Source organism: Lytechinus variegatus, chromosome 4 (assembly GCF_018143015.1).
Source record: "Lytechinus variegatus isolate NC3 chromosome 4, Lvar_3.0, whole genome shotgun sequence".
In the NCBI taxonomy this organism is placed as follows: Eukaryota; Metazoa; Echinodermata; class Echinoidea; order Temnopleuroida; family Toxopneustidae; genus Lytechinus; species Lytechinus variegatus.
The window spans coordinates 17,788,194-17,815,900 of record NC_054743.1 but is presented as its reverse complement, the minus strand read 5'-3'; the positions used below and the strand labels follow the sequence as shown (position 1 = coordinate 17,815,900).

Genomic DNA, 27,707 nt, shown 5'->3' with positions numbered 1-27,707 from the left:
GAACTTATCAAATGTCATTGGAATATTGACTGTCATTTGGCTGTTACAACCGAAACTGATGTTGCTCGAATAAATTCATATCCATTATCTTTTCACGTTCAGACAGTGAAGGGAAAGTGATCGTTACCATGGCAACGGAATAGATGTCGTTGTCACAAGGGATCTGGGCACTGTCTTAATGGATCGCTCTCGATCCGATGAATCTGTTGCTCATTCATACACGACTAAAGTAAACTTTCAAGCGAAGCTGTAGGTTCATGAGTGGAGTAAACTGATGGAGGGATGGGGGCGGGGCCCCGGATATCGTTACCATAATAACGGAAGTAATATAATGGTGATTAACAGTAATATTTGGCAGGATACCATATTAATGATAAAGGGGGACGAGTATGGGAATTTATGCCCAAATATTCATGGGGTGTATTACCCTTAAAGTTTTTGAAAGCAAAGTAGTTAAAATTTGGGAGGGGTCTTCACCGCTAGATCAAATAATAAGTAGGCCTACATTCAACTAAAGTAATATAAAAGTGTTTTTTTCCGAGGGGTTTGTGTTACACCACATGGGGAAAAAAATCCGGCGTGAGTAAGCTCTATTGCAGTCATCTGCAAGGACGTTGCCACATGGGGGGGGGGGGGTGTTTATAAGAAAGACTGTCCCCAATGATTTTCGAGATACGGATTACATTTAAAAAGATAAGAAAGAAAAGAAGAGAGATTAAATTTAAGGGAGGAGGAAGAGTATAAAAGGGAGAAGATACATCTTAGGGCTATATATGGTGCTCCTTTAATAAAAATATTTTAAAAAAAAATAGCGTGACGTCACCATTAGATCACTTTGCCCCCCCCCTTATCAAAATATTCTGGCAACGCCCCCTTGTAACTTAATTTTGAAGTGCAAATGTTAATAACCATTCAAAATCGGATATATCAAGCATTCAAGCAACTGTATCGATGACACCTGATATCGTTATGAACGATGAAATTACAATTCATCATCCCATGCATAAGGATATCCGCATCAAAATCATTTTCTCAAGCCCAAGTCTAACACAGCAACGAACGTGACAAGTTGATTTGAATTTAAAAAAAATCAAATATAAGCATAAAATTTGTATATTTCAAGTTAAAATCAGATATGAATTCACAAACATTTTTAAAAGTATATGGGTAACAATTTTTTGTGGGCCACCAACTTTGGAAAGTAGATTACGATACTAATATGACGAAAAAAAATTATAATACATGTTTTTTTACAACAAATCCTAACCTTAACCATTGTGGTTATCAAGCTTCCTGTCTGACAAAAAGGATATTTGTATTTTAGAAAAACAATCCGAAAGACCCTTCTTATTAAAAATAAATTCTTGAATTGCAAGAAACTTGCAAATGAAAAATGACAAAAAAAAACAAAAAAAAAACCAACATGAGGAGCATCCCCATCAATTCTTATGAAAAAAAAAAGAACGAGTTGAAAAAAAAATAGTAAAGACTGAAAAGATATTGATGTTGAAGCAAAATAATTTGACCAATGTGATTTTGAAAGTGTTTCTTGATAGCCCTCGAGCTTTCTTTAAAACAGAACAGTCACACATAACTAAGAAAAGTAAGAAATTTACATTTTTATATCAAATCATACCACCTTGCCCCGACTTTTTTTTAAAGCGCATGATTTTCGCCTTTTAAAGATGTCATGCCTCAATTCTATTTCTAACGGAAATAAAGCTACTTCGGTTTTGGAAGATAAAAACGAAAAGAAAATTTGTAATTTCGATCCTTATAGAAAAATAAAATAAATCATGGAAACGACTTTCCATCTTCACGAAACAGTTTGTTTTCAACATGTGTTTGTGCCTGCGCCATTATGTTCATAAAAGAAACAGAAGAAAAACAAAATCCAAACTCCCACAGCTTTATCGCAACTCTATTGCAAGATCTTCTCTTTAACATCATGCATGATCGTTTCTGAGTCGATTTTTCACATACATTATGCATTGAATTCCAAACAAGCTTATTCCCCTCGTCTTTCCTCGAGCTGAAAACACTATCGCTATATACATTATGGCGTGTAAATATTTCATCTCTAATCCTATATAATGGATTTCTCCCACACAAATCCCGACGCGCTGTCGAAGAGACAGTTGAAGCAAATTGCTTTCCCTTCAATCTCTTCAACCGACTCTCTACCCTCCTTCTCTCTCTGCCCTTCTCCCCCCTCCCTCTATACCCCCCTCTCCGGGCCCCTCCCAACCTCATCTCGTCCCTTTCTCTTTACCCGACCTTCTCTTTATTTACTCTTTTCAGCCTTCGTAATGTCTAACAACGTTTATCATAATATAAACAAAAACACAATAATTTCCAAAATGAATTCGCAGATTACCGAATGGATGACGTCATTGGTTTCCTCATTTGTCATTATATTTGATGTTTCTGGCTTTATTCAAATCAACTTTTGTCGAGGTGGCCTCGCCTTCAGTGGCCCAAATGGCTGACCAAATTGATCCAGAATCACACATCGTCACACGTAAAAAATAACAGAGACAGGTAGACCAAAATTATTAGATATAAAAAGCTTTTTATAAATACACGTATATTAAATTGCGAAAATTAACAGAACCATACGAAAGCAAGGAAACTTACTAAGTAGCGAAAATATTAGTTACCTGCAAGATCAGGGAAACCGTAAACCCTATAAACAATCATATTAAATATACGACGATATCTTAAAACATGATTTAAAAAAAGATGAAAAAGTTATTTGATTACTGACCACACATTACCCATATCTAAAAATATCAAATTACGTTCAAGATTAAAATTGTGACCAAAAAATTATGGGCCAACATCAGCGTGGAACAATGAAGCAGGTTTCCTTGTTCGATACACTATCAAAGAAACATATCAAACAATTACCGAGTTTCTAGACAGATCATGAAATTGGTGACGTCATCGATTCCTTCTATTGAATAATACATCTGTTATGCAGAATACTATTTTATGAAATCAAAGAATATTTCAAAATGTCATATTTTTCTACATCCTATTTTGATGAAACTAGACATGCTTGGCTTGTCAAGATACTGTGAGGATGGATTTGACCTTAAATGAAAACAATTCTTAGACAAAAGTGGTCATCAATATTATTTGCACAAGAGTAGGGTAACTGGATTGAATCAGATGATATAAACATCGTTTATTAAAACCCTTTTCTTTTTTCATCGCCATCATTATGGCGATGAAAAATTATCATTATTATCATCATCAGCAGCAGCAGAAGTATCATCATCATCATCATCATTCTGATATTACCACCATCATCATGAACATACATTAGTTAGTACCCCCAATTACCTTCAAAAATCGATTAAGAGAAATATAAATTAAAGATACTGAATAGTCAATTATTAACTCTTACAATGAGAAGAAGAGCTTAATTATTGGCTGCTTTCATTTTACACATTATCGCAAATAACTGAACCATGAATATACTTGCAAATTATAATCCCTGAATAAAACATGTATATACTTCGTATTCATACCTTGGTCACATTTGTTCTACGGCGGCCGTACGGCGACTCGAAAACAGCCGTTTTAACATTTTATTTTGGTACCAGCTAGGAGGTGGTTTGAATAAAAATGAATAAAACGACTGTTTTCGACTCACAGTACGGCCGCCGTAGAACAAATGTGACCAAAGTATTACGAGCGATAACGAACTAATAATACTGATATAACCGTGCAAACAATCTGTACAAATAATTTGATATACAGCATGGGAAATAGCTAAAATAAATAAATCAAATAGATTTGGTCTATGAAAAATCTTTGGAAAAAATCACCGGAATACCAAAAAAAAAATGTCCACTAGAAAATTGAAAAAAAGAAGAAATTTCCATAAAGTCCAACCATATTGCTTCTTAATTTTCTCTTTCAACGTTTTTTTTTCAGAATATTTATAATGAAAGAGAAAGCATTGACAATTCACAACGAATTTTAACGGACGTCCAACAAAAAATGCCAACGGTGGATTACAATTCCTTTAGCCTTCAAAATGATGCAAAGTAAAAACACAAACGAAAAATAGCGCCAGAAACAGATTTTTGAAACTCAATATATTACATCAACACTAGCATCCATAAATAGTATTATATTTTTTCTAGAGTTTTTGATGATATTCGATGTTAGAAAAATGACAAAATAAAGCACCAGGTCGCTGGGAAATTGGACGATGCATATGATTTTTTTTTTCTCTTAAATACAAATAACATACGAAGTCTTGCGTGTAAAGTGATATGTACATGCGTAGTGGAGCAACAATAGTACACCTGAGAGTTTTAAAATAATCTATCACCAACTTCAAGTTTGCTATTATTAAAACAATTATTTACACATCTCTGGACAATAAATTAACTTTAGAATAGTAGGCACAGGGTAGAGGATCGGAAGCGGAAGAGGGGGGGGGGTGACCATATTCCTATAATCCCATACCGTTTTACATGTTTTTTTCACGGGGAACAATTAGGGCCCTGGGAACGATTTTTTGACTTGGGGTGCTGATGTAAATTTGACAAGCAAAAAAAAAGAAAAAAAAGGGGGGGGGGTTCACTCAATAAAGGAAGGTCATTTTGGTCCCGAGAAATTTGACAAGCAATAAAAACAAAGAGGGGGGGGGGGGGGTTCTGTAAAGTGCCTGTGGAGAATAATACACGCAGCATCCCCAGGGAAAATATTGGGGGTGCTCCAGACCCCTCCCCCACTTTCCAGGGCCATGGAAACAAACAAAAGCAAAACAGATACGTCCGCTATATGAATAATTTGAGAAGGAATGATGTGAATGTTAGTGAAGAAAAAAAAATTACCGAGGTTTAAACTTTTGGTCCTTTCAATCCCCTTTTCACTTACATCTTTATCAAACACGATGTGACATCTTTAGACAGGTACAGAGTACCTAATGGTTGGAATCCATTTCCATGTCTAGACTGTAATTGCTTTGGGAAATTGACTTTCGCCAAAATATAGTTCAGTTCAATGAGAAGATTTCATAATACATAACATCTATGATCCCCCATGTTTATATTATTATTGGAAAGTGGAATCCTCATACAGAAAGCATGTCACACGAATCGACCACCACTGGAATGCACTAACGTGGAATTTTCTTCATGTTTTAGTCAGTAGATCTTCCACTGAATCATAAACGAAAGCGGGAAAGTGTGGGTGGGGTGGAAGGCAGGAAAGAGGGGGTGGGGATTCCATAGCCACGTAAAATGATACAAATAACTTTCTTGAAACAACCCTCTATAAAGAATGGCTAATTTATACTGGGGAGAAACAAAACTTACATCTGCTTTCTTTATCAGAGATCTGCTTCATAAGACTAAGAACTATGGTAACTTTGCCATTTTTGTACTGCGATGTAAACCTTGATTTTCATTGGCTGATGAGCCACGTTAACCCATTTGTTTTAAAGTTACCATAATTGTAAGTCTTCATGAGCGGTTGAACAGGAAAATTATGCATATATATTCTTCATAAGTTTGGCCATTCTGATAATCAGTTTCCGGTGTGATCCCGTTTCATTTTCAGTCACGTTTTTCAAACGATCCCTGAACTTTTGCAGTTCATCGTCGAACGTTGGTCCATATGCAGCTATCTTCTGCCACAACGTCCTATTGTAATGTTCATAAAGGTGTGTGTCAGCACCATTCCATTGGCGGATTTTGGTAAGAGTTTCAGGACGGACTTGGTGAGATGACGTAGTATTGCGAACCATTCTTTTCGTGTAGAGAATGTCTTCAGTTGACCAACACAGCAAATCGCGCAGCAGAATAAGCGATTCATCGTAATATTCCGTAATCATTACAAGGTCAAGCTCATCATCGAGTTTCCTAATGGTTCTGTCGATTTTGGCCCAGTCCGTGGAGTACTTGGTGTCCAAGCCAAGGTCAAAGAATTGTTGATTGTGCACAACATGAGCCATTGGTTTCGATTCGATGAGTTCCATGTTTGCAGCCGGGTCTCTCATAAACTCCTCCAAGACATTCGTGTACGTCCTGCCCTGTCTATCAAACTTACGCTCAAGACGTGTGTCGAACTTGTAGTACACCAACGCAGAAGGTAGCTGCTTGCTCGGATCACGTAAGATGGTGATGTATTTCGCGTTGGGGACCACGGCGTCCATTTCTTTGCGATTGTAACGCGCGTGGCTGGAGAAGACATTGAAGCCAACAGTGTCTCTCCATTTCACGGCCCTCTTGCGTAATTTGGCAATCATATCCCGTTGGAAGAGCTTAGTACGGTCCATGTAGGCTTGACCCTCGGGTGGAACGGCCACCGTCAGGTTGTTCTTGTAAGCAAAGAGGTCGATGATACCGGCTGTGGTGCTGCTGGCTGTCTTGTGCGTCTTCAAAAACACTATCTGTTTCTCAGGTTGACACTCCCCTTCTTTCCTTGGTAAGATACGTTCACTAGGATCCAGATTATTTTCGCTGTACATACTGTTAATAAAAACCAAAAAAATACTGCAAATTAATTCAATAGGAAATCATTGTAAAATTAGTCATAACATTTACATCAAAATCGATCAAAATACAAATTAATACAATAAATTCGGTGTTACACATAAAACAACTGCTGGACCAACATATAATCTTATTTCATATTACTATATTTATTTATTATTATTATTTTATTATTATCAATATTATTAATTGTTATTTTTTTAAATTTTATTTATTTATTTTTATTTTATTCATGTATTTATTTATTCTTTTTTTTTTTTTTTTTGGGGGGGTCATCTGGCAAAGGAGATGCCTAAATCCAGTGGCGTAAGGATGGACACAACATGGCGTATGTGGGCAAGTTTCTTACAAAGATGCCAGCAAGCGGAACATTTTGCCTTTTCTTTAAATAAAAGAAAACTGTTAGTATTTTTTTTTTACATAATCTTCAATGAACATATTTCACGTTTTTCTCTTCCCTTTTTCTTCTCCATTTATGGCCATGGATTTATTCAATCATTTTTTTATCATTTTTTTTTTTTGGGGGGGGCAGAACCCCCACCATATGCAGGCCAGTGTCTTGTGCTTAAAAGAAATAAATTAGTAATCCACAAAAAACCCATCAACAATGCCAGTTGAATAGAAGAAGATGTTGTCGGGCAGGAGAAGAGCTATTGAAGGGGAGAGGATTAGGAGGAATGGGGTGTTATGTGTTTTTATAAAATTTATGTATTACCGATGTGACGCTGTATTGCCGACCACCACTGTGGCATCCTCGCTGCGGTTATAGCTACCGTCGAATAGGAGACTGAGTATGATGACCGTCATCAAAGTGAGGACGACGGTCGATGCAACCACAGCTCGCCTCGCCATTCTACTGCATCAGGGGGTCGCGATTAGTTCCTGTACAAAGAAAGTTACAGAATTACAGTCTAATTACATATGCTATTATATGGTCTTTATCCTAACCACCAGCACCACAATCATAATCATCATCATCATCATCATCACCATCATCATCATCATCAACATCATCATCAATAATAATAATAATAGCAGGGCCCACTGGGAGAACAGTTTTCGGAACTGAAGTGGCTACCCTGTGTAAATAAACCGTTATTATTATTATCATCATCACCACCATCATCGTCACCACCACCAACATTATCTTCATCATCATCATTCTCGTCCTCACCACCACCATCATCATCATCATCACCATCCTGAACATCACAATCACCATCGTTATCGTCTTCTAAGGTAATCACGCCTTCCTCACCAGTCATCACACTTTAAACATGACGATCCAATTTAGTACCATCTTGATCTTGTCCTCCTCTCATCACAGGCATCATCGTTGCCATAGCGACAAGATTAACCATCACCACCATGCCATACTCATCTGTCAACGCGCGAACTTGTCAAAATTAATCGTGTCACGAAATGAAGTTTAGACCCACGACGAGTGCATCGAAGAGCCAGGTTAGAAAATTGGGATTACTCGAGAAAAACAAGAGAGAGGTAGAAATGAAATGCGTGTGACTATATTTTGTTGGAGCATGCTTATCATTTTCAGCTGGTTACTGAAGTAAATTATTGCACTTTATTCATGTCCCGTTCATTTTTATTCCATCCTCTAGCATCTATAAGTCACCATCGTCATAATCTATCATTGTACTCGTAACAATTATCATCACTCCCAACATTATCCAGTTAATAACATTATTATTATCATCGTAGCAATCGTCGTAAGCACGATTGAAGATATTTTAAACTAAAGTATCAAGTAAGTTTCTATATAACTAGTGAAGGATATGGCATTATTAAAAAAATCTTAACATGAAGAAATTTTATTAACGTCATTCATCTTACATTATTCATAATTTCTGTGATCATCAGTTCCGTCATCATCATCACCACTACCATCACCACCACCACCATCGTCATCATGACCATCATCACCAACATCACCATCATTATCATCATTATCATCATCATCATGACCATCATCACCAACATCACCATCATCATCATCACCATCATCATCATCATCATCACCATCATCATGACCATCATCATCAACATCACCACCATCAACATCATCATCATTCTAGCATCGTCATCATCATCATCATCTTACAATCATCACCATCACCATCAATATCATCATCAACATCACCATCACCACCACCATCATCATCATCATCATCATCATCATCATCATCATCATCATCATCATCATCATGACCATCATCACCATCATCATCATCATCATCATCATCATCATCATCATAGCATCATTATCATCTTACCACCACCATCATCACCACCACCACTTACACCACCACCACCATCATCACCACCACCATCGCCATCATCTCAATCATCCTCATCGTCACAAAGCATGATCATTATACTCTCATATCATAATCGTTTGCAATCAACACGATCAAAACAGCTATCAGACTGCTGACAGATGGACCAACCACGGGGTAGGGGGTCGTTACCCATCAGTTTTTATCTGAATAGCCATAGAACAAAAACACGGGTACAACAAGAATTTGCGATTTAATAGCATGTGATTAAGCTTTATTGCGTACTTGCATATTTCTAGTTACATTTTTGCTTTCTTGGAAAAGTTGATAATCATCAACGACACAATTTTAACAAAATTAACATTTTTATTGATAGCTATGTCAAGTTTAACAATTGAGTTGTCACGTGAAGGAAAAAAAAAACAAATGAGAATAATTTGATTACGCTGCTACCTAACATATCTTCAGGTAAAACACGGTGGGTAAATCAGTGAGTTGTTGAACAAGCCATATACACTCTTAAGTTTGTAATAGATGGCACGGGAAATGGAAAGTTGTTCTTTTTGGAGAATATAAGTTTTATTAGACATTCAAATAACGAGTGAGATTGTATTATTCTAAGCTATGTTGCACCCAAAGAAAAGTGCAAGGGGGGGGGGCTTTACCCAACCATCCCCTCCATTGAATAGTCACATTTTCATGATCGTAAAGACAAATAAGAATGGAGGTATGAATGTTAAGAACCCTGGAGTTTAAACACTAAACACCAAATTGTGTACAAGTGTGGAACTAACACCGAATACTTGCGTTAAATGCTTTGGTTTTGCATCTTGAATGATACATCTAAGTTTTAATACCGAGGTAATTTCATCTTAACATAAAGAGAAGACTTTGCGAAAAGCAGCAAAAAAAATTCAATATTTACGCGCATCTCATACAAGAAAATTTCATCAGCCCACTAAAAAAGGCAACATTAAGAGTTTAAGACATAAACATCCCAAATAAATAAGAACTGCATAATCGAAAATAATTGGTGGTTCACATGACTTTAAAGGTTGCAGTTATTGCAACAGCGTGCTGTTGACCAATCAAGGTGATTGTTGCAAACTTATGCTTTATAATGCTGAACATTGTCCAATCAAAATCGTTCTGTCAAAGGAGTCTTCATGCAAAGCTCAAGATAACGTGACGGTCCCATATACAAGAGATGCTGCAAGAATGTTGAGTAAAATGCGACTTCCTATACATCTGAGACCTTTAACACACACGTTACTATTGCAAAATGGTATAACCATGGAGCTATTAACAGCTCTATGGTGTAACAGACTCTATCTTGCATACAAACGTAGCTCTAATTTGGAACATATTTGAATATAATTGACAACACAATGGTAAACTCTGGTAATTTTCCTGTCTCAGGAATGTCAACAAACATCGATTAAAACAAGTCTGTCATTCAGGACAGAGGAACACTGTAAAAACCGTGGTGTTAAAACTGACACCAATGGTGTTAATAGAGGACCACTCCCTGAGGTGTTAAAATTACACCCCAAAGATTGAACGTAACACCAAAGAGTGTAAATGAAACAACCAAAGGTGTTGTAATGACACCTATAGGTGTAAAACTAACACCACCAATTTAACACCGGTGTAAAATAACTGGTGTGGTCCTCTATGTACACCGGTTAACACCACAGTTTTTGCTGTGAAGGAAGCATAAAATAATATCGATACTATTGGCACGGTAGAATGCGCAACGAATATGTGAAAATATCTATTTATAGAGGAAGCAATCGTGAATAACAAAAGAAAGTTACGAAATAAGAACTTTAAAACGCGTATGGCACAATGACATGTGATTTGGCAGCGTTGCTGAGTGTACAGAGAAATTTCCGAATAATAAAGTATCATATTACTTATAATATCACAATAACTATGAACCCAGGCATGTAAATGCCCATTTATCCATTTTTTGTACGACTGTTTCGTCGGGGGTGAATCAGAATTGCGCTGAAAGCAACAATCTACAACGTGTCCTAAAAAAATCATTTTAAGGATGGAAACACTGTCCGAAACAACGGCACATAGAATGTCTTGGAAACATCCGTCATTAAAAACGGAAGCGCTTTACCCTCGCAGCACTGAACGATACGTGGAAAACATCCTCGCAAAGCAAAAGGACGTGAAAATGGTTCTCAAAATAACCCGAAGCTCCTTGATCAAATTGAGCGCGAACGGAACAGACGTGGATTTGGCTGCGGTAGCGTATTACAGACAAGAGATTTTTTTAAATTGAGTTGCATAACAGCCATTGTTTTTTTAAGTCTTAAATTTGAGAGTAAGATTTCAATTCTGTAATGTTCTTTTTTTATGAGTCACCCTGTAAAAACCCGGAATATAATATCCAAACACACCGAAATACCATGGAAACCATGGTAACAAGCAGAAATGGATTTGAAAACAAATAAAAAAGAATGAGATGTTCGGTTCCTATTACGAGTTGATAACGATGAAAAATATGCACAGAGGCCTACATGTAAAATGGAAGAAACCCAAGAGTGTATCTCTAAGTAGATAATAAATAACATACATTTTCAAATAAATAAATCAGAATTTTAAAAAGAGAGCTCGAATGTGAGTGGCTTCGATCTCACATTAACATATTCATTGATGAATATGGATGTCTTGTCATTTCAGAAGTATTGTGCGTTTTCTTTTCAACAAAAAATATAGATATATTTTCGTGCCACGCGACTACAATATATTTCTACAGCCAACAAACTATAATTAGTCACATATAAATATGTGAAAACACCAAGAACACATTAATAATTGACAATTTATGATTTCAGTAACTTTTATGGTACTCCATGTCATCCCATGAGACGAAAGCAGTAATCTGGTAATATCACTTCGGATAATTTTACAAATATAGCGATTACGTTCATAAAAACTTTGATTTTACAATAATCTGCACAAGAGACAGTAATTTGGCAATAGGCAACATTGTGTTAACATCTACACATAATAAACATACAAAACACAGACAATGACCCCACCCCCTAACATTTATGACGTAACTGTGCAATGGTAGGGTGTGCAAAGTAGGTCCCCATTCGTATTGGCTAGCTTTATTTAAAATACGCAGTCACGTCATGCATGGTCGAGAATTACAATGAAAGCACAATCGTAACTTTTTAGCGTTCATAATAGTATGCGCATTTGATTTTCGTTTATTTCAGTGTTTTCGTTTTAAGCATAATCAAATCACTTTTAGGCAGAAATGGACCTTCTTGATCTTTGACGAATATCTAGAGACGGATTGATATCATCATGGACATAGGTCCATGATATCATTTAACACTTCTAATTGAGGAGGGCTGAACTACAGAAAAAGACCATCACATCATTATGTTGCAGCCACAGTTCGTAACATCGATCATAAATTTCTTCAGTTCATTAAAGAATTCAATTATTGATATCGAATTTTGTTTAGTTTGTTATTAGACATGTGGTAATTCCTGTTATCTAGAAGTATCAAGAAAAGAGATTTGATATTAAAACGACTAAAACATGTCGAACGGCTATATACGACAGCAGCTACATGATCAGGATATGCGCGACTATAGGCTTGGTATTGGATAAAACAACATCGCTTGTTGAACATTTACCAGTACCTTATTCACTTTGTAACCGGTACTCTCTCACGCACGACCAAATGTAACTAATTTAAAAATTAATTAATACATTTAATGTATTCATTAATATTTAAATCAGTTTCTAAGACAGTCAATAAGAGTAGGAACACAAACCGATACATTTTGTCTAAAACCTTCAGATAAAACTCATCAGTTTAATCGAAGCTAGTGGAATTTTCCTTTTTTTAAAAAAAAAAGTTTTATCTAGGAAGTGTGCGATGCACTATATCTGTCAAAGCGAATGTGATTAGTTTCTCAATCTCTCTGATTGAATTTTCAAGTTTTAACCTATTTTTGAGGATACATAGCATTTAATCCTATGATCTCAATCTCATGAATATTGAATTAAGAGTAGTATTTTTTCTGTTGTTACAATGTATAAGAGCTATAATCAAAATCAAGGATTCCATAGAAGTTATCATTGGATGGCAAAGTTATCATAATGCCATGGCTCTCTGGATCATGACCAAGACAAAACATCAAAGAAGGTAGACTGTTAAAGGGGAATCCAACCATGGTCATTAAAATGTTGCGTTGAAAAAGAGAAAAATAAGAAAAACAGAATTGTGAAAGTTTGAAAGAAATCGGACAAGCCCGAGAATAGGTATATAAGGAACTGGGTGAGAAGATTATTACAAGGGGCAAGGATGACTTTCCCCATATACTTACAGGTCAAGTTCACCCCAGAAAAATGTTGAGTCAATAGAGAAAAATAAAAAAAAGCATTCATCAAAATCGGATACAAAATAAAGTTATGACATTTTAAATTTTCGCATATGTTTCACAAAACATAAGCACAACTCAGTGATAAGCAAATAAGAGAGTCGATGATATCACTCACTCACTATTTCTTCTGTTTTCTATTGTTTGACTTATACAACATTTTTCCAATTTTCACAGGTTTGACCATCTCCCCAACTCCAATGTTTGACTTTAAGGACCAACTTTACATAACCACAAAATGTTAAACAATGATAATTCCACAAGTTAAAGAAGGAATAAATTTAAGTTCCTCAGGACGATGAGAAAATTGAAATATTTCATGTAATGAAATAGAAATGAACATGATGAAATAGTGATGTCATCAGTCCCCTCATTTGCATACAGACCAGGATGTGCAAATAACTCCTTTGTGAAATTAAGCGAATCTGCAAAATATCACAACTTTCATATTTTACATCCGATTTTGATGAAATTTATAATGTTATGCTTGTTTGATTTTTTTTTCGTTTTATTTAAATCAACTTTTTGTTGGGGTGGACTTGTCCTATTATTATCAGGATTTGTGGTTTCCTCCGAAGTACCTATTACCCTGGGACAGTAGTCGAAATATAACTCAGGTAGCATATTGTCCTCATGAAAGAAAAAAAATAATTTGAACTTAAAATGTCATGTTATATAAATAAATAAAAATATAGAATTTGTATAGCGCACGTATTGGAAGAATAGTCCTTGCCTTAAATCACTACGGCACATAGAGACATCTCTATGCCATGGCATCACAAATGCGGCCAATTTGAAGTCTCCATGGATGTAGTGATTACCGATTTTTACAACCTTTAAAAATTCATAACTTTCTTACTGTTTGTCCAATAATGTTCAAATTTTAACGTATCAACTTGTCTGATTTTTCCTTTTTCCTCTTAAAAACTCATCATTTGGGTTGGATTCCCCTTTAAGACTTGAGTGTAAAATTATGCCAAATTACCTACCATGGTCGCTCGATGGGTAATGTCGTTTATGTTCGGATTGGAATAAAATGACTCGGAATAATCAACTTGTACTATCTAACTAGTATACCCCTGTCTTTCATTCGTTTAATTATCTTCTTTGTGTCCCTTGAATGCTTTCCAGTCTTTCTCGATGACGTCACAGCTAGCTTGCGACGAAACGTATCGAGATCGTCCTGGAACTTTGTTCCATAGGCCGCAATGCGCTGCCACAATGTCTTATTGAAATAATCATATAACCGCGTGTCAGCTGCGTTCCATTGGTTAATGGCGATCTTGGTGTGGCTATCAATGTTTAACTCATTTGAAGAGTTCCTCACGAGTCTTTGTGTGTAGAGGATGTCGTCCATCTCCCAGCATAAGATGTCCTTCAGGATTAAAAGTGATTCGTCGTAGTACTCGGTAATCATCACAAAATCTAGCTCTGAATCTAGCCGTGATATCGTCTCCTCAATGACGTCAGGGTTGGAGAAGTAAGCGGTGTCGAGACCCAGATCAAACATCTGCTGGTTCCAGAGAACCTGCGAGTACTGACGATGGCTCATTAACTGGTAATTCTCCCTGGGAGCCTTCATGAATCCTTCAACGACAGTTGGGTACTTCTCGCCGCGAGATTTAAAGATTCGCTCAAAGCGATCAACAAAGTTAAAGAACACAAACGAAGACACGAACTGAGCTCGAGGATCTCGGAGAATCGTGATGTATTTGGCGTTGTGCACCACAGCGTCCATTTCCGGTCGGTTGTACCGTGCATGAGCTGTTAGCATGTTAAAGCCGTCCTCTTTCTTCCAGCCGACGCCAACGTCCCTGGTTTCTGCCACCATGTCCCGTCGAAAGAGTTCCTTGCGGTCCATGTAAGGGGCGCCATCGGGAGGTACAGCCACCGTCAGGTTGTTCAAGTACGCGTAATGGTCAAAGATGCCAGAAGTTGTGCTGCTGGCTGTCTTGTGAGTCTTGATAAAGACGATGTTGTTTTGAGGACTACAGCCCGGTTTCCGAATCGGGAAAACACCCTCGCCTTTCTTCCATATCTGCGATGATACGTACTTCCGGCTAAAGTAATTGCAGATGATACAAAAATGATAGAGAGAAAAATGGTCGTCATCAAGCCTCAAGACTAACAACAGTATATTCTCAGAGTCGGAAATCTATTAGGTTAGAAAGTCCATATCACTATAGAAATATCCATGCATTTTAGAGGCATTAGCTTTAGAAAGATTGTGAGAACACGATGGAGGGGTGTGGAGGTATAGGTAAAAAGGGAAAAAGACAGGCGAAACAAGTAAAGAAGATTCAAGACATTAGAAACAAGAAGGTGAAAGAATAAAAGTGCAAACGTGAAAAACTACAGAGAGCAGCAAGCACGATCGAGACAGCAAAGTAGAACAACCTTACAGGCAGCCCCCCTGAATAGAAGTCCCAGCTCAAAAAGATAGATGCTAATCTTTAATTCAACATCTCACGTCAAAATTAGCCGCACTCTGCTTCAGAGCATGCATGACAAATTGGCCCCAACTGGAAAGACAAGATTCGGCGAGGGACACGGTCTTCGATGCTACTTGGAGCGAGAAACTTATTGTGAATAAACATTAACCCGAGCCCAAGTGGTTTCCACTGCCGCACCTCTATAGCTGTAGTTTGTTTTGCAGCTCTAACCTACTAACATTTCACCGGAGGAAGCAAGGTTGAGACAGTTTCATGCCTGCGTTTGAAAACATAAATCCGTCACGTTTTTTGGCAAGTATGAATTCCAATTTCATCCAGCTGAATATAACAGATTTAAGAAGCATAAAGGTTTTAAAAAATAAATAAAACACACTATGCACAGGACATCGAGTCTGGTTGAACCGGAAGATGTTAACGAGTATACCCCCATGACTCCCCCATGCTGATCACCATCTCCCATCCCTTGCACGATCGGAAAGCTTCATGCATTATAGATTGCTTCAATAATTTCGTAGTGACAACACCTTTCTAAAGTGGGGGACATCGATCATTCTGTGACAACAACACGTGACCATCTCGCGATGTTGCTTGGCTTGTATGAGCAGCTGCTCCTGTGTTTTACGAGGACGCGGGAGATAATAACCACTGTGAATTGTTAATATTCTTTTCATATTAAATGCAACACTAAGCCGGGATAGGAACGTTTCTTATGTATTTGTTATTGGTTCTTTTCTTCACAAAAAACACGACAGTGATAGGTGGTTTGTGTATTACCTCCATGGTACGAGATACCAAAAACAACAGGTACCGCAAAGGCTCCCACCCCCACCCCTTTGAATGTTGTGGAAAATACCGTTGCTCAATATCACGTTATCATATTCCATATACCGGCAGGGATGCAACGGAGAGGTAATTATGTTTTCGCATCATCACCACTGTTATCTCTTAAAATTAAGCGTGGTTGGAACGAAAAATAACATTCCCTAGTGGGAAAGCGATCTAGCAAATAGATCTACATAAGCAAGGGATGATGCGGGAAGCACGAAAATCAGTGAAGAGAGGACGAAGTGGAAGAAGGGGGAAATCGAAAGGAGTCTAAAATTTCAGCAGTGTAACATTTTTTTTAGGGGATGCACCCATTTTAATCAATGAATTAAATTGGCGAAGCTTTTTATTTCATGCAAAATGAATTAATCATAAATAGTGACTGCATTGCTGCCTACTTTTTCATTTTTGATTCAAGCAGAATATACTGATAAAAATCAAGGAATCACTTTTTTTATTACTCATATCTCAAATGTTATTATTCGTGAATTACTCTTTAGAGATAACATTTTTTCAGGTTTTAAGGCTGCATCGTGCGTTTTTCGGTGAATCTCCCTATCAACCCGGGAGTCCCGGTACACTGCAAAAACTCCGGTGTTGATTTAACACCAGCCCGGAATCACACCAATGAAGTGTTGAAACAACACCAGTTGGGAATCAAACAGAGGCCGTTTTAATACTAATTGGTGTTGTATAAACACCTATTGGGTGTTAGACCAAACGGAAACTGGTGCTGTTTAACACTTCTTCATTCCAGGCTGGTGTCAAATCAACACCGGAATTTTTGCAGTGTAGCAATGATAACCGACGCTGTTCCCTTTTGACAGCAATATTAATGGCATAGGGCAGCACTCAATGTCAGAAAGCATGTAAAGCGAAGCAAAAGAGCAATGGTTAAAGTAAAAGAAAAAATGCAAAATGCAGAAGATGTGGATATTCATCAACAAACAACAGCAAAGCGAGAAGGGAATGGAGATGGAGGACACTAAAGAGACTAAATGATAGAATAAATAGCTTTCTACACCGAGCAAGTTTTATTTTTAACAAAAATCTAAGCTATGTCGGTTCAATTGGTCGCAAGATGGGAATATATAAAGCGGGTCCTTGTCTAAAAATAAAAAAAGAATCGAAATACCAGATCGTCCGGAAATAAATGCGGGACATTTAATTTCTATCAAACAAAAAAAAAACCTTCCCTGCACTATTCAAATTCAATTTCCAACGATCCAGAAAACGAAATAAATAGGGCATAAAATACAAGGAATTGATCATGCACCATCTTTAAAGGGCAATAATGCTTGACTAATCGATTTTGTTTCTAGACGGCCATATGGACAACGGGACAGGGCTACTCCTCATCTTCACATAAATCATTCTGTATATCTCTTCAGTCTTTAAAGACATTAAGTTCCAAATAATATGAAATGCATCGCATGATATGCAAATGCATTCTGCTACTGTTCTTGTCTTAAAATAAGTTTTTGAAGAGCCTCGATTATTGGCTTACAGGCTTATCAAAACCTCCAAACAAAGCCCAATATAAAAACTATATGAGAGAGAAGCAGAAAAACAAGAATTTGGGGTTTATTCAAGAGGAACTTTAAAATGTAGCTGATTCTTCAAATTCATGAATACTGATATTTCCATTCTCTTCAGCATTAAGTAATTGCAATTAAAAAATGAACTACAATCCTGTTACACTTTCACCTACTAGTTTTGATTTAAAAATCGTACTACAAAAGGAGGACATTTCAAAGGAGCCAATTCAATAGGTTATTTGCAAAGATTTTTTCCCCAATAAATTCTCAAACCACGGAAGATTGGGCATGCAGGTAACGTAAAAGCCAGGAAGTAGAAAATAGAAAACATTTGTGGTAATCTAATGTCCAGGCATCTTTATCGAAACATTTGTCTTGCAAACAGTTTGGTGAAAATGAGCTAAAGAAAATAAGATTTGACAGTTAACTTGTTCATTTTTTTTCAATCGCCATTTATACTTTGAATTCAATCATAATCTAGCCCTAAAGAGATATTTGAATGATATGAAAAAATACATAAACAAAACGTCAAAATGATTTTGACCTACATAATCGAATCGTCACACAGCGACTTCTTAATTCTATTCACCAAAAATTTCCATCCAAAAATAATTTAAGAATTAACAGAACATTGCAAGTAAGATGATGTGTGTACAAGGAGCAAATGTTATAAACGCCTGGATATCACGACTACCACATTTGATATGTCTTTTTTTCATTTTTCATTTGTGTGTTTTGGTTTACCTTGCCGTCTGCCCAAGAACGGATATGTGTCTGGTAATGGACTCCTTTTTGTCGCTGATGATGATGGAGGAGACCCAAAAGAGGACGGATAGGACCAGGAAGGAGAGAACTGCCCACATCAGACGTCTACGCGCCATTTTGGATGGGGACTATAGAGATCACGTGACACAATGCACCTAAGGGAGAGATGGGGGAGAGAGAGAACAAGAGGGCGTATGGGGAGAAAAGAATGTGGGCGAAAGAGAAGAGGTGTCAAAATCATTATCATCCAAACAATGCATCTTATTCAATACATTTTCAAGATTTCCGGACCCTTGTTCTTTTTCAGAATAACAAAATTTCACCATGCAGGTAAACAAGTGTCACGTGATCTCGTGGGTTTAATTTGAAATGCCAAACTGACACGATGTAGTCTGGCCAATTCTCGTACATCACATTACGGGATTTATGTTAATAAAATTCGTCAGTCGTCACCATTCAATAAGCACTGTAAATGCGTTCTTTGCTTATCATACTGGTAAAGAAAACTCAGTTCTGTCAAGTGTAGGTGAGATTATGTTTTTTTTTCCTGTTTCATCAATAATTCATTCAGCAAGAATATCAAATCCAGGCATTGTTGATTTGCTATTTAAATCAATATACTTAGCACAATACCTATTCCAATACTCAATATCATGAAGTTAAACAAAATTAACGTACACAAAACCATTATTCTTATTAAAACTTAAGTATATTGTGAAAGGGATTAAATCACACCTGGGTTAAATGAATGACCTTGAGAGAGAAGGGGGATATAAGTCAAGCATCTCACGCAATAACTTGTTTTTTCAGTACTTCCTTGACCCAAATACAAATGCTGGTAGCCTGGTACACACTCCACTTTTACAAAAGGTTTATAATGACTTTATCTCATACAGTAACTACGGTAATATGAATTTTTCAAAGCTACAAGGAAGGTCCTCTCATTAAATAAGAAAGAACCAAATAAACAAGAAATTGGAAAAGGAAAGTAATAAAACACAAGACCCAAAGGTGAAAAAAGAAGAGTCAAAACAGGATATGATAATAGCCAAATCAGAAGTGGGAGATCATGAATTTTAATATGAAGTATATTGAAAAGCTGTCCGATTCGCCAAGTAAGGGTGGTTTAGACTCGGAGCATGGCTGAATCATGTCAGAGTATAGTAGGACCATGGCTAAATAGACCTTCAACATACATGTATGTGTCTTCTGGTTTCTTCTTGAGAACAGGGATAAACTGTTGGGCGATGTTTCTACGTATGATCTTGTTCTTGATTCTGAATATCATATAGTTGTCGACAGTTGCGTGTATTTGCAGCCTCGTCATGAAAACTTCATATAATCCAATAAAAAAGGGCGCTTCTGGCTCATCCCTCCTTGTCTCCTCCTCTAGTCTAGATTCTAGACGTCGGTGTACTTGTTATTTCTCTCCATTTGCTTCATTCTCCATCCCCTGCGCGCCTTCCCCAGTGATCGCGCTATCCCCTCTTTCACGCCCTTCAAAAATCGTGCGGCTGTTTTCTTTTCGGGCGTAGAGGTCGAAGATTGTGTTATTGATCAACAACATAACTGAAAAGTAGAACAGTCCTGGCAAAGGACTACTCCTCCTCCTGACTCAGATACAGAAGCTTCTTCACAACGAATTCTGCTACACTGGTGTTACTTGTTAAGCTTTATTAGTTGGGAATATCATGCGACCGACGAGATTAATTTACCCATCATGATCTACATATCCCTATTAACCTTTATCTACAGATGTTATCATAGTAAGGAGAGTATTCATTACGCTTGACACCCGAGACGAGATCAGGATGTGGCACATGATTGAGATATCTATCAAAACACATCAAGTGGTGCAACGTGGCGGCCTCGATCTCGCGTGCTTGTTGCATAGCAGAATACAACATCATTCACTGTAATAATTTTATTTGACAGTATATAAATTCCTTCAAAATAATGACTACAATTATCAGACTATTGAGTGCCGTCACTTTACATTACAACATTGAAGACATCTTCCCCTGCGTTACCATAACTTTCGTCATCATCACCCCCATCGCAACCATCATTACCACCACAAATGTCATCGTCATCCTCCTCCTCCTCCTCATCATCATCACCACCACAAAATCATCAATAACAACGAGATAGTCACGGAACAGCATCAACTGACTTTTATTAATTTACGCAAACATGGTAAATATGAAATACATCGCCATGTAGCAACTAGCAATCATTTAACTTTAAGTGCAATTGCCAAAATGAGAACCTACAAAATATACATTCTCTAGGTTAAGGGCTATCCTCACAAATATAGATATAATTTCCTTCACGAACATTTTTTTTTTTTACATTTTGTTCAATTTTATTCTCAATAATAATTCATCAACCATCATGCCACATACAGAAACCTGTTCTGTGATAATTTGACCTTCTTCCCTCTCCATCTCTGTCTCCGGTCCATCTGCCCCTCCTCTCATTGACATTTAGGCATAAGCCTATTTCCTTTACCAATCTGAAACCGCCCTGCACGAGCAGTCAGGGCGCCTCGTTGACCAGACTAGGGGTAAAGGCTGTGGGTGGGTGGGGGATGGGGGGGGGGTGCAGACGAGGCAGTTGAGAGATTTTTTTTTTTTGGGGGGGGAGGGTCGGTTCACCATGCCATTCTCAATGACAAACATTACACTGGGTTCGACAAGCTACTGTAGATTGGGGGGGGGGGAGTTCAGGATTATTTATGGGGGGAGATAGGCCTACGCCTACCACTCCTAGTCTGCTGTGCAAACCCTTCACTCGAGTTAAGGGTCTGAATATGCAGCCTATACTCTTGCCTTGTGTACTGAAGGCCCTCTCGCTAAAACAGCAAGTTCAGTAAGTGCTAGTCTTTGCGTGGAGACACTTGTTGATCAAAGTTTCAATCAGGGTCTGTGCTTGCAGAATATACAGCTTCAAAATCATTACAGTTCTGCCAACCCGAATTCAGCGGGCCTAGCTAATGTGATGAAATTAATAATGTTTGTATGTTTGTATGTTACGTCCAAGGAGGTGTGGCGTCCTCCATAATATCAGCAAGATTCAGCAGTAAAACAAAGCTATATATCATAAAGAGCCCCATTCCCAGTCACACTATTTATATCCCTGCCGCCCCCGCCCCGAGGCGCCCCCACTCCGCATGAGCGAAACTCGGCGAACCGGTGCTATACCACCTGCATATCTCGTCGTTTCAACCCAACCGATCAATCCACCATCTGACAAGACACGTTACAAAATGAAGCAACGATAGGTCGGGAAAACTAATGGAGGACATCGCTGTCTCTTGATATGCTTTCAAAAAGAGACATCTTGGACCTAGTCAGGCGGGATATTCCATGATGGTATGGTTCGATTCCCACAGAGATAGTCGATCACCAATCTCGTTGTAAATTGCTATTTTCAGTGGGACCCTGGTCATCCCTCACATCTTCTCCGCCCATGTATCCACGTTTTTCACGCCCTATTCATTCCGCCACGATCAGTAGATTTCCAGCCACCGAGTTGCTTTGAGATACGTTTAGTATAATACATTGTCTAAAATGAGAACGAACTTACAAAACTTGACTAGAAAATAAATATGGATAAAATTACTCTTTACAAATCCTACCATCATCTCAGAAACATGAAAAAACAGAGTGATGTTTACGCTTACAATATTGGTATGGTTCATCTTCAAGGAACAGGCATAATCTTTCTTTCGAAGTCCAGAAATAATGAATTATTATGAATAAGGGAATGAAATAACAAAATGTAAAGAATAAATAAACAAAATTATGAATGAGTTATTAAAAATGGTTGAATAAATAAAACGATAAAAGCAAGCATAAATGCGGAAGCACAAATGAAATTCCCCACGACATGGAGGCAAATAGGCTACTTGTAATTAAAAAGTGAAAAAAGGGAAGAAAGTGGCAATAACCGCAATGACTTCATGACAGTCATAATTAATTGTTGTGTTTTAAAACTTATTTATGATGATTTTCATCATAATTATTTTCAACCCAAATCACTAAGAAACAAACTAAATTGGTCGCCACTCACCAGTGCATAATGAAACTCATGCAACTAATCCTGCTTCTGTGGGATGATATACATGTATATCATTAGCCTTTTTAATTATGGTCATGTTTTTATAAACAAGATCAAACCTGGTTCGTGCACGACATCATGACATGTCAATGAACCGATGCAGTCGGTTTGCTGACGTTATACCCGCAGATGCCTGCAGAGAAACGGTAAGCATGCAGGGGGTCGCGTTTCCCAGAATAGGTCACCTTTATCAATTGTACTGAGTATTAAAGAAAAAAGAATAAGAAAAAACCACCCTCACACACATAAACTCAGTTCAGTCACAGAGACAGACGGACAGACAGACATATCGATAGATATAGAAACAGAGAGAGAGATGGAGGGGAGGGGGTGTTTGTGTGCATATCATGTAAGGGCCCGGGGTCACATGCTAATAAGTTACTTCAGAACTATCACCACCAAACAAAGAAAGTGAAATTGTTATGGGGAAATAATGTCCAAAATAGATAAAAGAGGTTAATATCCTATGTTTTCTCACAATTCCATTGTCTATCTAAGTACCGTCTTCCTGACTGGTATTCTATACGCGTTCTACAAACACAAATGGCACATATGGCATTTCATCTTGTGGTTATTTTTTTGCCTCATGCGAATTAACCACATGTTCATAATTATTCCCTCGACATTTTTCCTGGAAATAAGAAACTGAAACACGTACCACATTTTAAGAAAATAAGAAATAATAAGAAATATATCAGAAAGAAAAAAAATTGAATAGAATAAGAACAGGGCCTTAAGTCGAAAACTATAATTATGAAATTATATCATGTATAGTCGAATTTGTAAAACTCTTTAACCCCCTCCCCCAAAAAAAAAATTGTACAACGTATACAGGCGTATTCAATGAAAATCCTGCCATGCCTTTATTGCTTTACATCAGGCCCCCAGGGCTCAATGCATTTCACGGGGAGGGGAGGGAGGGGGGTACTAACCTTTATAGACCAGTTCGTAGTTACTTCATGGGCAATTTTTTTCATTTCTTTCATCATGATAAGCAGATTTCAAAGCAAGATATTACGTAAGCTTGCCTTACATAGCATGATGAAGAAATTGAATAGACCAGGTGACTAGAATAGCACACCAATGAACACTTAATGAAGGTATTTGTTGCATTCCTACTTTGAATGCATATCTCAGCATGTTGCACAATGTACTTGACAAACTGTGAAATACCAGTCGTTCGTGGAAGCATTGTTGTTTTTTGTGGATGTAAATGAAAACGACATTTCAAAAGAATATGAATAATCAAGACATCAAAGTTGGTGCTTATCTCATTAGATTTTAAAGCACCATGTCACTTTAGTACAAATGACCTTCTTCTGATCATGCGTAGAATCTTTTGATCATGCGCAGAAAGGAACTACGAACTGGCTTGGAAATTGAAATGTGTCAGATCATTTCTTGCATTCAGCATATCAGAGCCAAAATGCATAAAAAATAGAGACAGGAATAATTTTACAAAATAATTTGAACATGACCTGTTCAAAGAACGAGTGCATGAAGTGCCATGTAATGAGAAACATTGATTGAAAACGGTTGGGCGCCGACGGGAATTTTGTGTGTGCCAGGGAGGGTGGATTCGATTCATATTTTGAATAAAAAACATATACGGGGGTACTGCCTACATTTATATACACAAACATATAGTAACCCCCTACTCCCACCCTTTATCTCACTTTCTCACCCCCCCCCCCCCCTCTTCTTTATTTTCTCGTTTTCGCTTCTGCGCCGCCCATCTTTCGTGCGTTTCAAATCAACGCAATATTACAATCGGTATTATTATTATCAATTCACCATAACGAGGTTTTACTGTACATGTATAATATACTTTTATGCAATATTATATCGAGAAGAACATAATCCCCGCACCCTCCCCCACACAGGGTGATAATATTGCCTTCCTTTATTGACTCCCTGTATAATATCCTGTCACCTATCGGCTCATTAAACACGCCAGGTTCCCAACCGTGAATTACGACCCTGTACATATTACCAGTCTGCCTTGTACTTGAACTTCTGATAAGGATAATCATTAGAAAATAAAAATTGGAGCCTGTTTGGCCATGTGATTGCAACATTACAGAAACTGTCTGGGAATTTCAATTAGGAAGGTTGGTTGGCACAGGAACGGGTTTGAAATGCCAAATATGAATGATCAAACAAGAATAAGCCAGGGCAGCGTTTAGCATGCAGGAGATGGGTGGGTGCCTTTTACCAGCCCCTCCCACAATGTTATTCCATTTCCTGTCAACAAGGTGATTTAATAGACGGTTGCATTCATACAAACAAAAATTATCACCCTGATATAAAAAAAAAATGAAGAAAGAAATTACAACTTGCTCAAAGTACACCCATTTTTTTTTTCTTTTGATGATATTTGTCCAATATTTTTAATAGTTGAGGGCACTTAGATATTTTTTTCAGGAGGCAATTTACAACATTCATGCAGGCCTACATGTACAGAGCGCCTGAAACAAGTTTATTTTATCAAGGTATATAAGGGGGCGGGGTGAAAATGCCCGAAACTAAAGATTAATCAGGATGCATGAGGGATTTAGCGCCTACTGCCGTCTCGAGTGAAATCATCGTCCCCCTCATATCGATGAGATTGACTGAACCTCAGTATATTTATGAAACTAAATAAAAGCAGAGTTTCGCATTTTACAGCATATAAAATTTTAAAATTTAGTGGTATGCTTGTCACATGTCCTCTATTTAAGCAGGCTGAATTCAGGAAGGCCCGTCCTTAAAAAAAAACCAAGCAGTAAGGCTATAGGCCTACATATATGTGTGCATCGACTAAAAACACTTATGGTTACGGTGGCTTTTCTGCAAAAACAACTTTTCAAATAGACGAAGATAGCTTTATTCATAAAACAAAATCACAGCGTCTATACAAATAATATGGGTTTATGCATGTACATAATCAGTCAGTCAGCTCTCCCATTTCGTTTCTTCTTATTGCGCGGTCGCATGAATTTGTTAACTTGTTTTTCTCTTTATTTTTCTGGTAAAGACAGCGAGTGCTTCTCTCTGAATTTGAAATGCAAATAAAATGTTTCAGTGTCCCGTGTGTGCGATATCCATTGATGCGCGAGAAAGTGTAGTCAAACCACTACGCCATGCTCCCCGTCACTCTCATGAATAACATGGCGCCCGTTGAAGCTGGAGAGAAAAAGGCAAATTGGCAATCAAACGTAACTCCAGAAATAAATCATAACTTGAATTTCAACAAAGTAAAGCACATTTTGTTGGGGCGATTTGAAAAAGAAGAAGCGGGGGCGGCAGTCGCCCCTGCTACCCTAAGAGACGCCCCTGATAAAGGGGAAGACTAAGATGGGCCCCATTCGCGCACCCCCCCCCCGGATGACTCTCCGTAATCATCAAGTTGACTAATTTAAATTAAATCCCCTCAGTCTCAAATTATAAAACTGGACATACATGTAGTCTAAATGAAAATGGGAAATTAGTCACTTTTAGTCGACATACTCTGGGATTGCACTTGATTTGCATATCTGGAAGTTTCGAGAAGAATTGAAAGTATACACAATCAGCACCTTAAGTACGATACAATTATTAGTTGCAAATCAACTGAAAGGCACTTGAACTCACTTTCACTTTCAGGTATTTCATTATTTCGTAAAAATTCCCTAAATGCTAGCATTTATTTTGGCGATGTCCTCATTACTATTTATAGCAGTTAAAATATGCCTCTAAGTGTAAATATTATTATGTAAATGACCGGAAACGGAAACTGCTTCCCCCCTTTTAACTGGGCTCAGGTGGCAATGACACCATTATTGAAAAAAAAAAAACATCCGAAATAAACTGTGAACGTGATAGACCACAGAAAACTACACATACTGAAGAAAAGTCACAAAATCGGAATTCTATGTTTATGGTGGAAAAAAAAAAAACTAAACATGGATTGGATAACTGACTAGACTGACGGTATACATGCGTCCTATATCAGGAATAATTACACGATACGGTTGTTTGTAGTTTTCGTATCATACTGGACTGCACCCGCCACAAGGAACTGCATAAGGGCACTTGAACTCTCAAGATGTTTGCTCTGAGAAATGCCAAGAACTTCTACAGGGTCGGCCGTACCCTGTGGGTACACAGAATGATCCACAACGCGAGGGATTTGAACATGCTCAAGAACTGCCAGCTAGCATGGCTCGGAAGCTTTTCGGGAAGAAATCTGTCGGAGATTTTCACTCCTCATAATAAGCTACCGGAATCATCATATCTGATTTGCTGGGAACAAAATTGCCAATGAATATCATGAACAAACGTCTCCATGAAACACATCTGACTACATTTTGTTTTTAAAAAGGCCCCAGTATAACAAGCATTCAATTCAGACCAATGGTATTGGTTACAAATATGGGGGAGGGGTGGGGTGGCGACGGGGTTCGCACTTCACACCCCTAGTATTAGTCACCGCCGGGTTTTTTTTTTTACCATCGGAAGGCCATTTGAGATGAAGGATATCATCGGTAATAATCTAAATTTTGTTAGCTATGAAATTAAAGAGATCTGCAAAAAGGCAGTATTGCATATGGAGTCCTGTACAAGAAAACTTTCAGTAGCTGCAGTGTAAAACCAGTTTTCTCTCTAGTTGCAAATTTTCGTCAACACAGAGTTTTGTCTTATTCAATATCAGTAGAATTTCATATCCCGGATGTAAAACCACCAAGTACTTCACAAGTAGCCATAAGCGGGGTTTTGGTTTCATGTACAACATGTACAATACGTCAACGAC

At 37.7% G+C, this 27,707-nt stretch overlaps 1 protein-coding gene across 3 annotated transcripts in view; it reads right to left on the bottom strand.

Moving 5' to 3' along the window:
- Positions 1-4,636: 4,636 nt before the first annotated feature.
- The window catches only part of LOC121413532 (galactose-3-O-sulfotransferase 4-like), a 33,446-nt gene continuing 10,375 nt past the window's right edge, over positions 4,637-27,707 (bottom strand). Inside the window, exons 1-3 of one of the 3 annotated variants that reach the window (XM_041606376.1) lie at positions 18,794-18,882; positions 7,234-7,400; positions 4,637-6,494 (exon numbers count right to left, since the gene is read on the bottom strand). In XM_041606376.1, coding sequence (XP_041462310.1) covers positions 5,510-6,494; positions 7,234-7,370 — 1,122 coding nt within the window. In that variant the 5' untranslated portion in view covers positions 7,371-7,400; positions 18,794-18,882 and the 3' untranslated portion in view covers positions 4,637-5,509. Of the gene's footprint in view, positions 6,495-7,233; positions 7,401-13,702; positions 15,294-18,793; positions 18,970-27,707 lie in introns of those variants that run through there. The other 2 variants (XM_041606375.1, XM_041606374.1) reach the window with 2 other exon arrangements.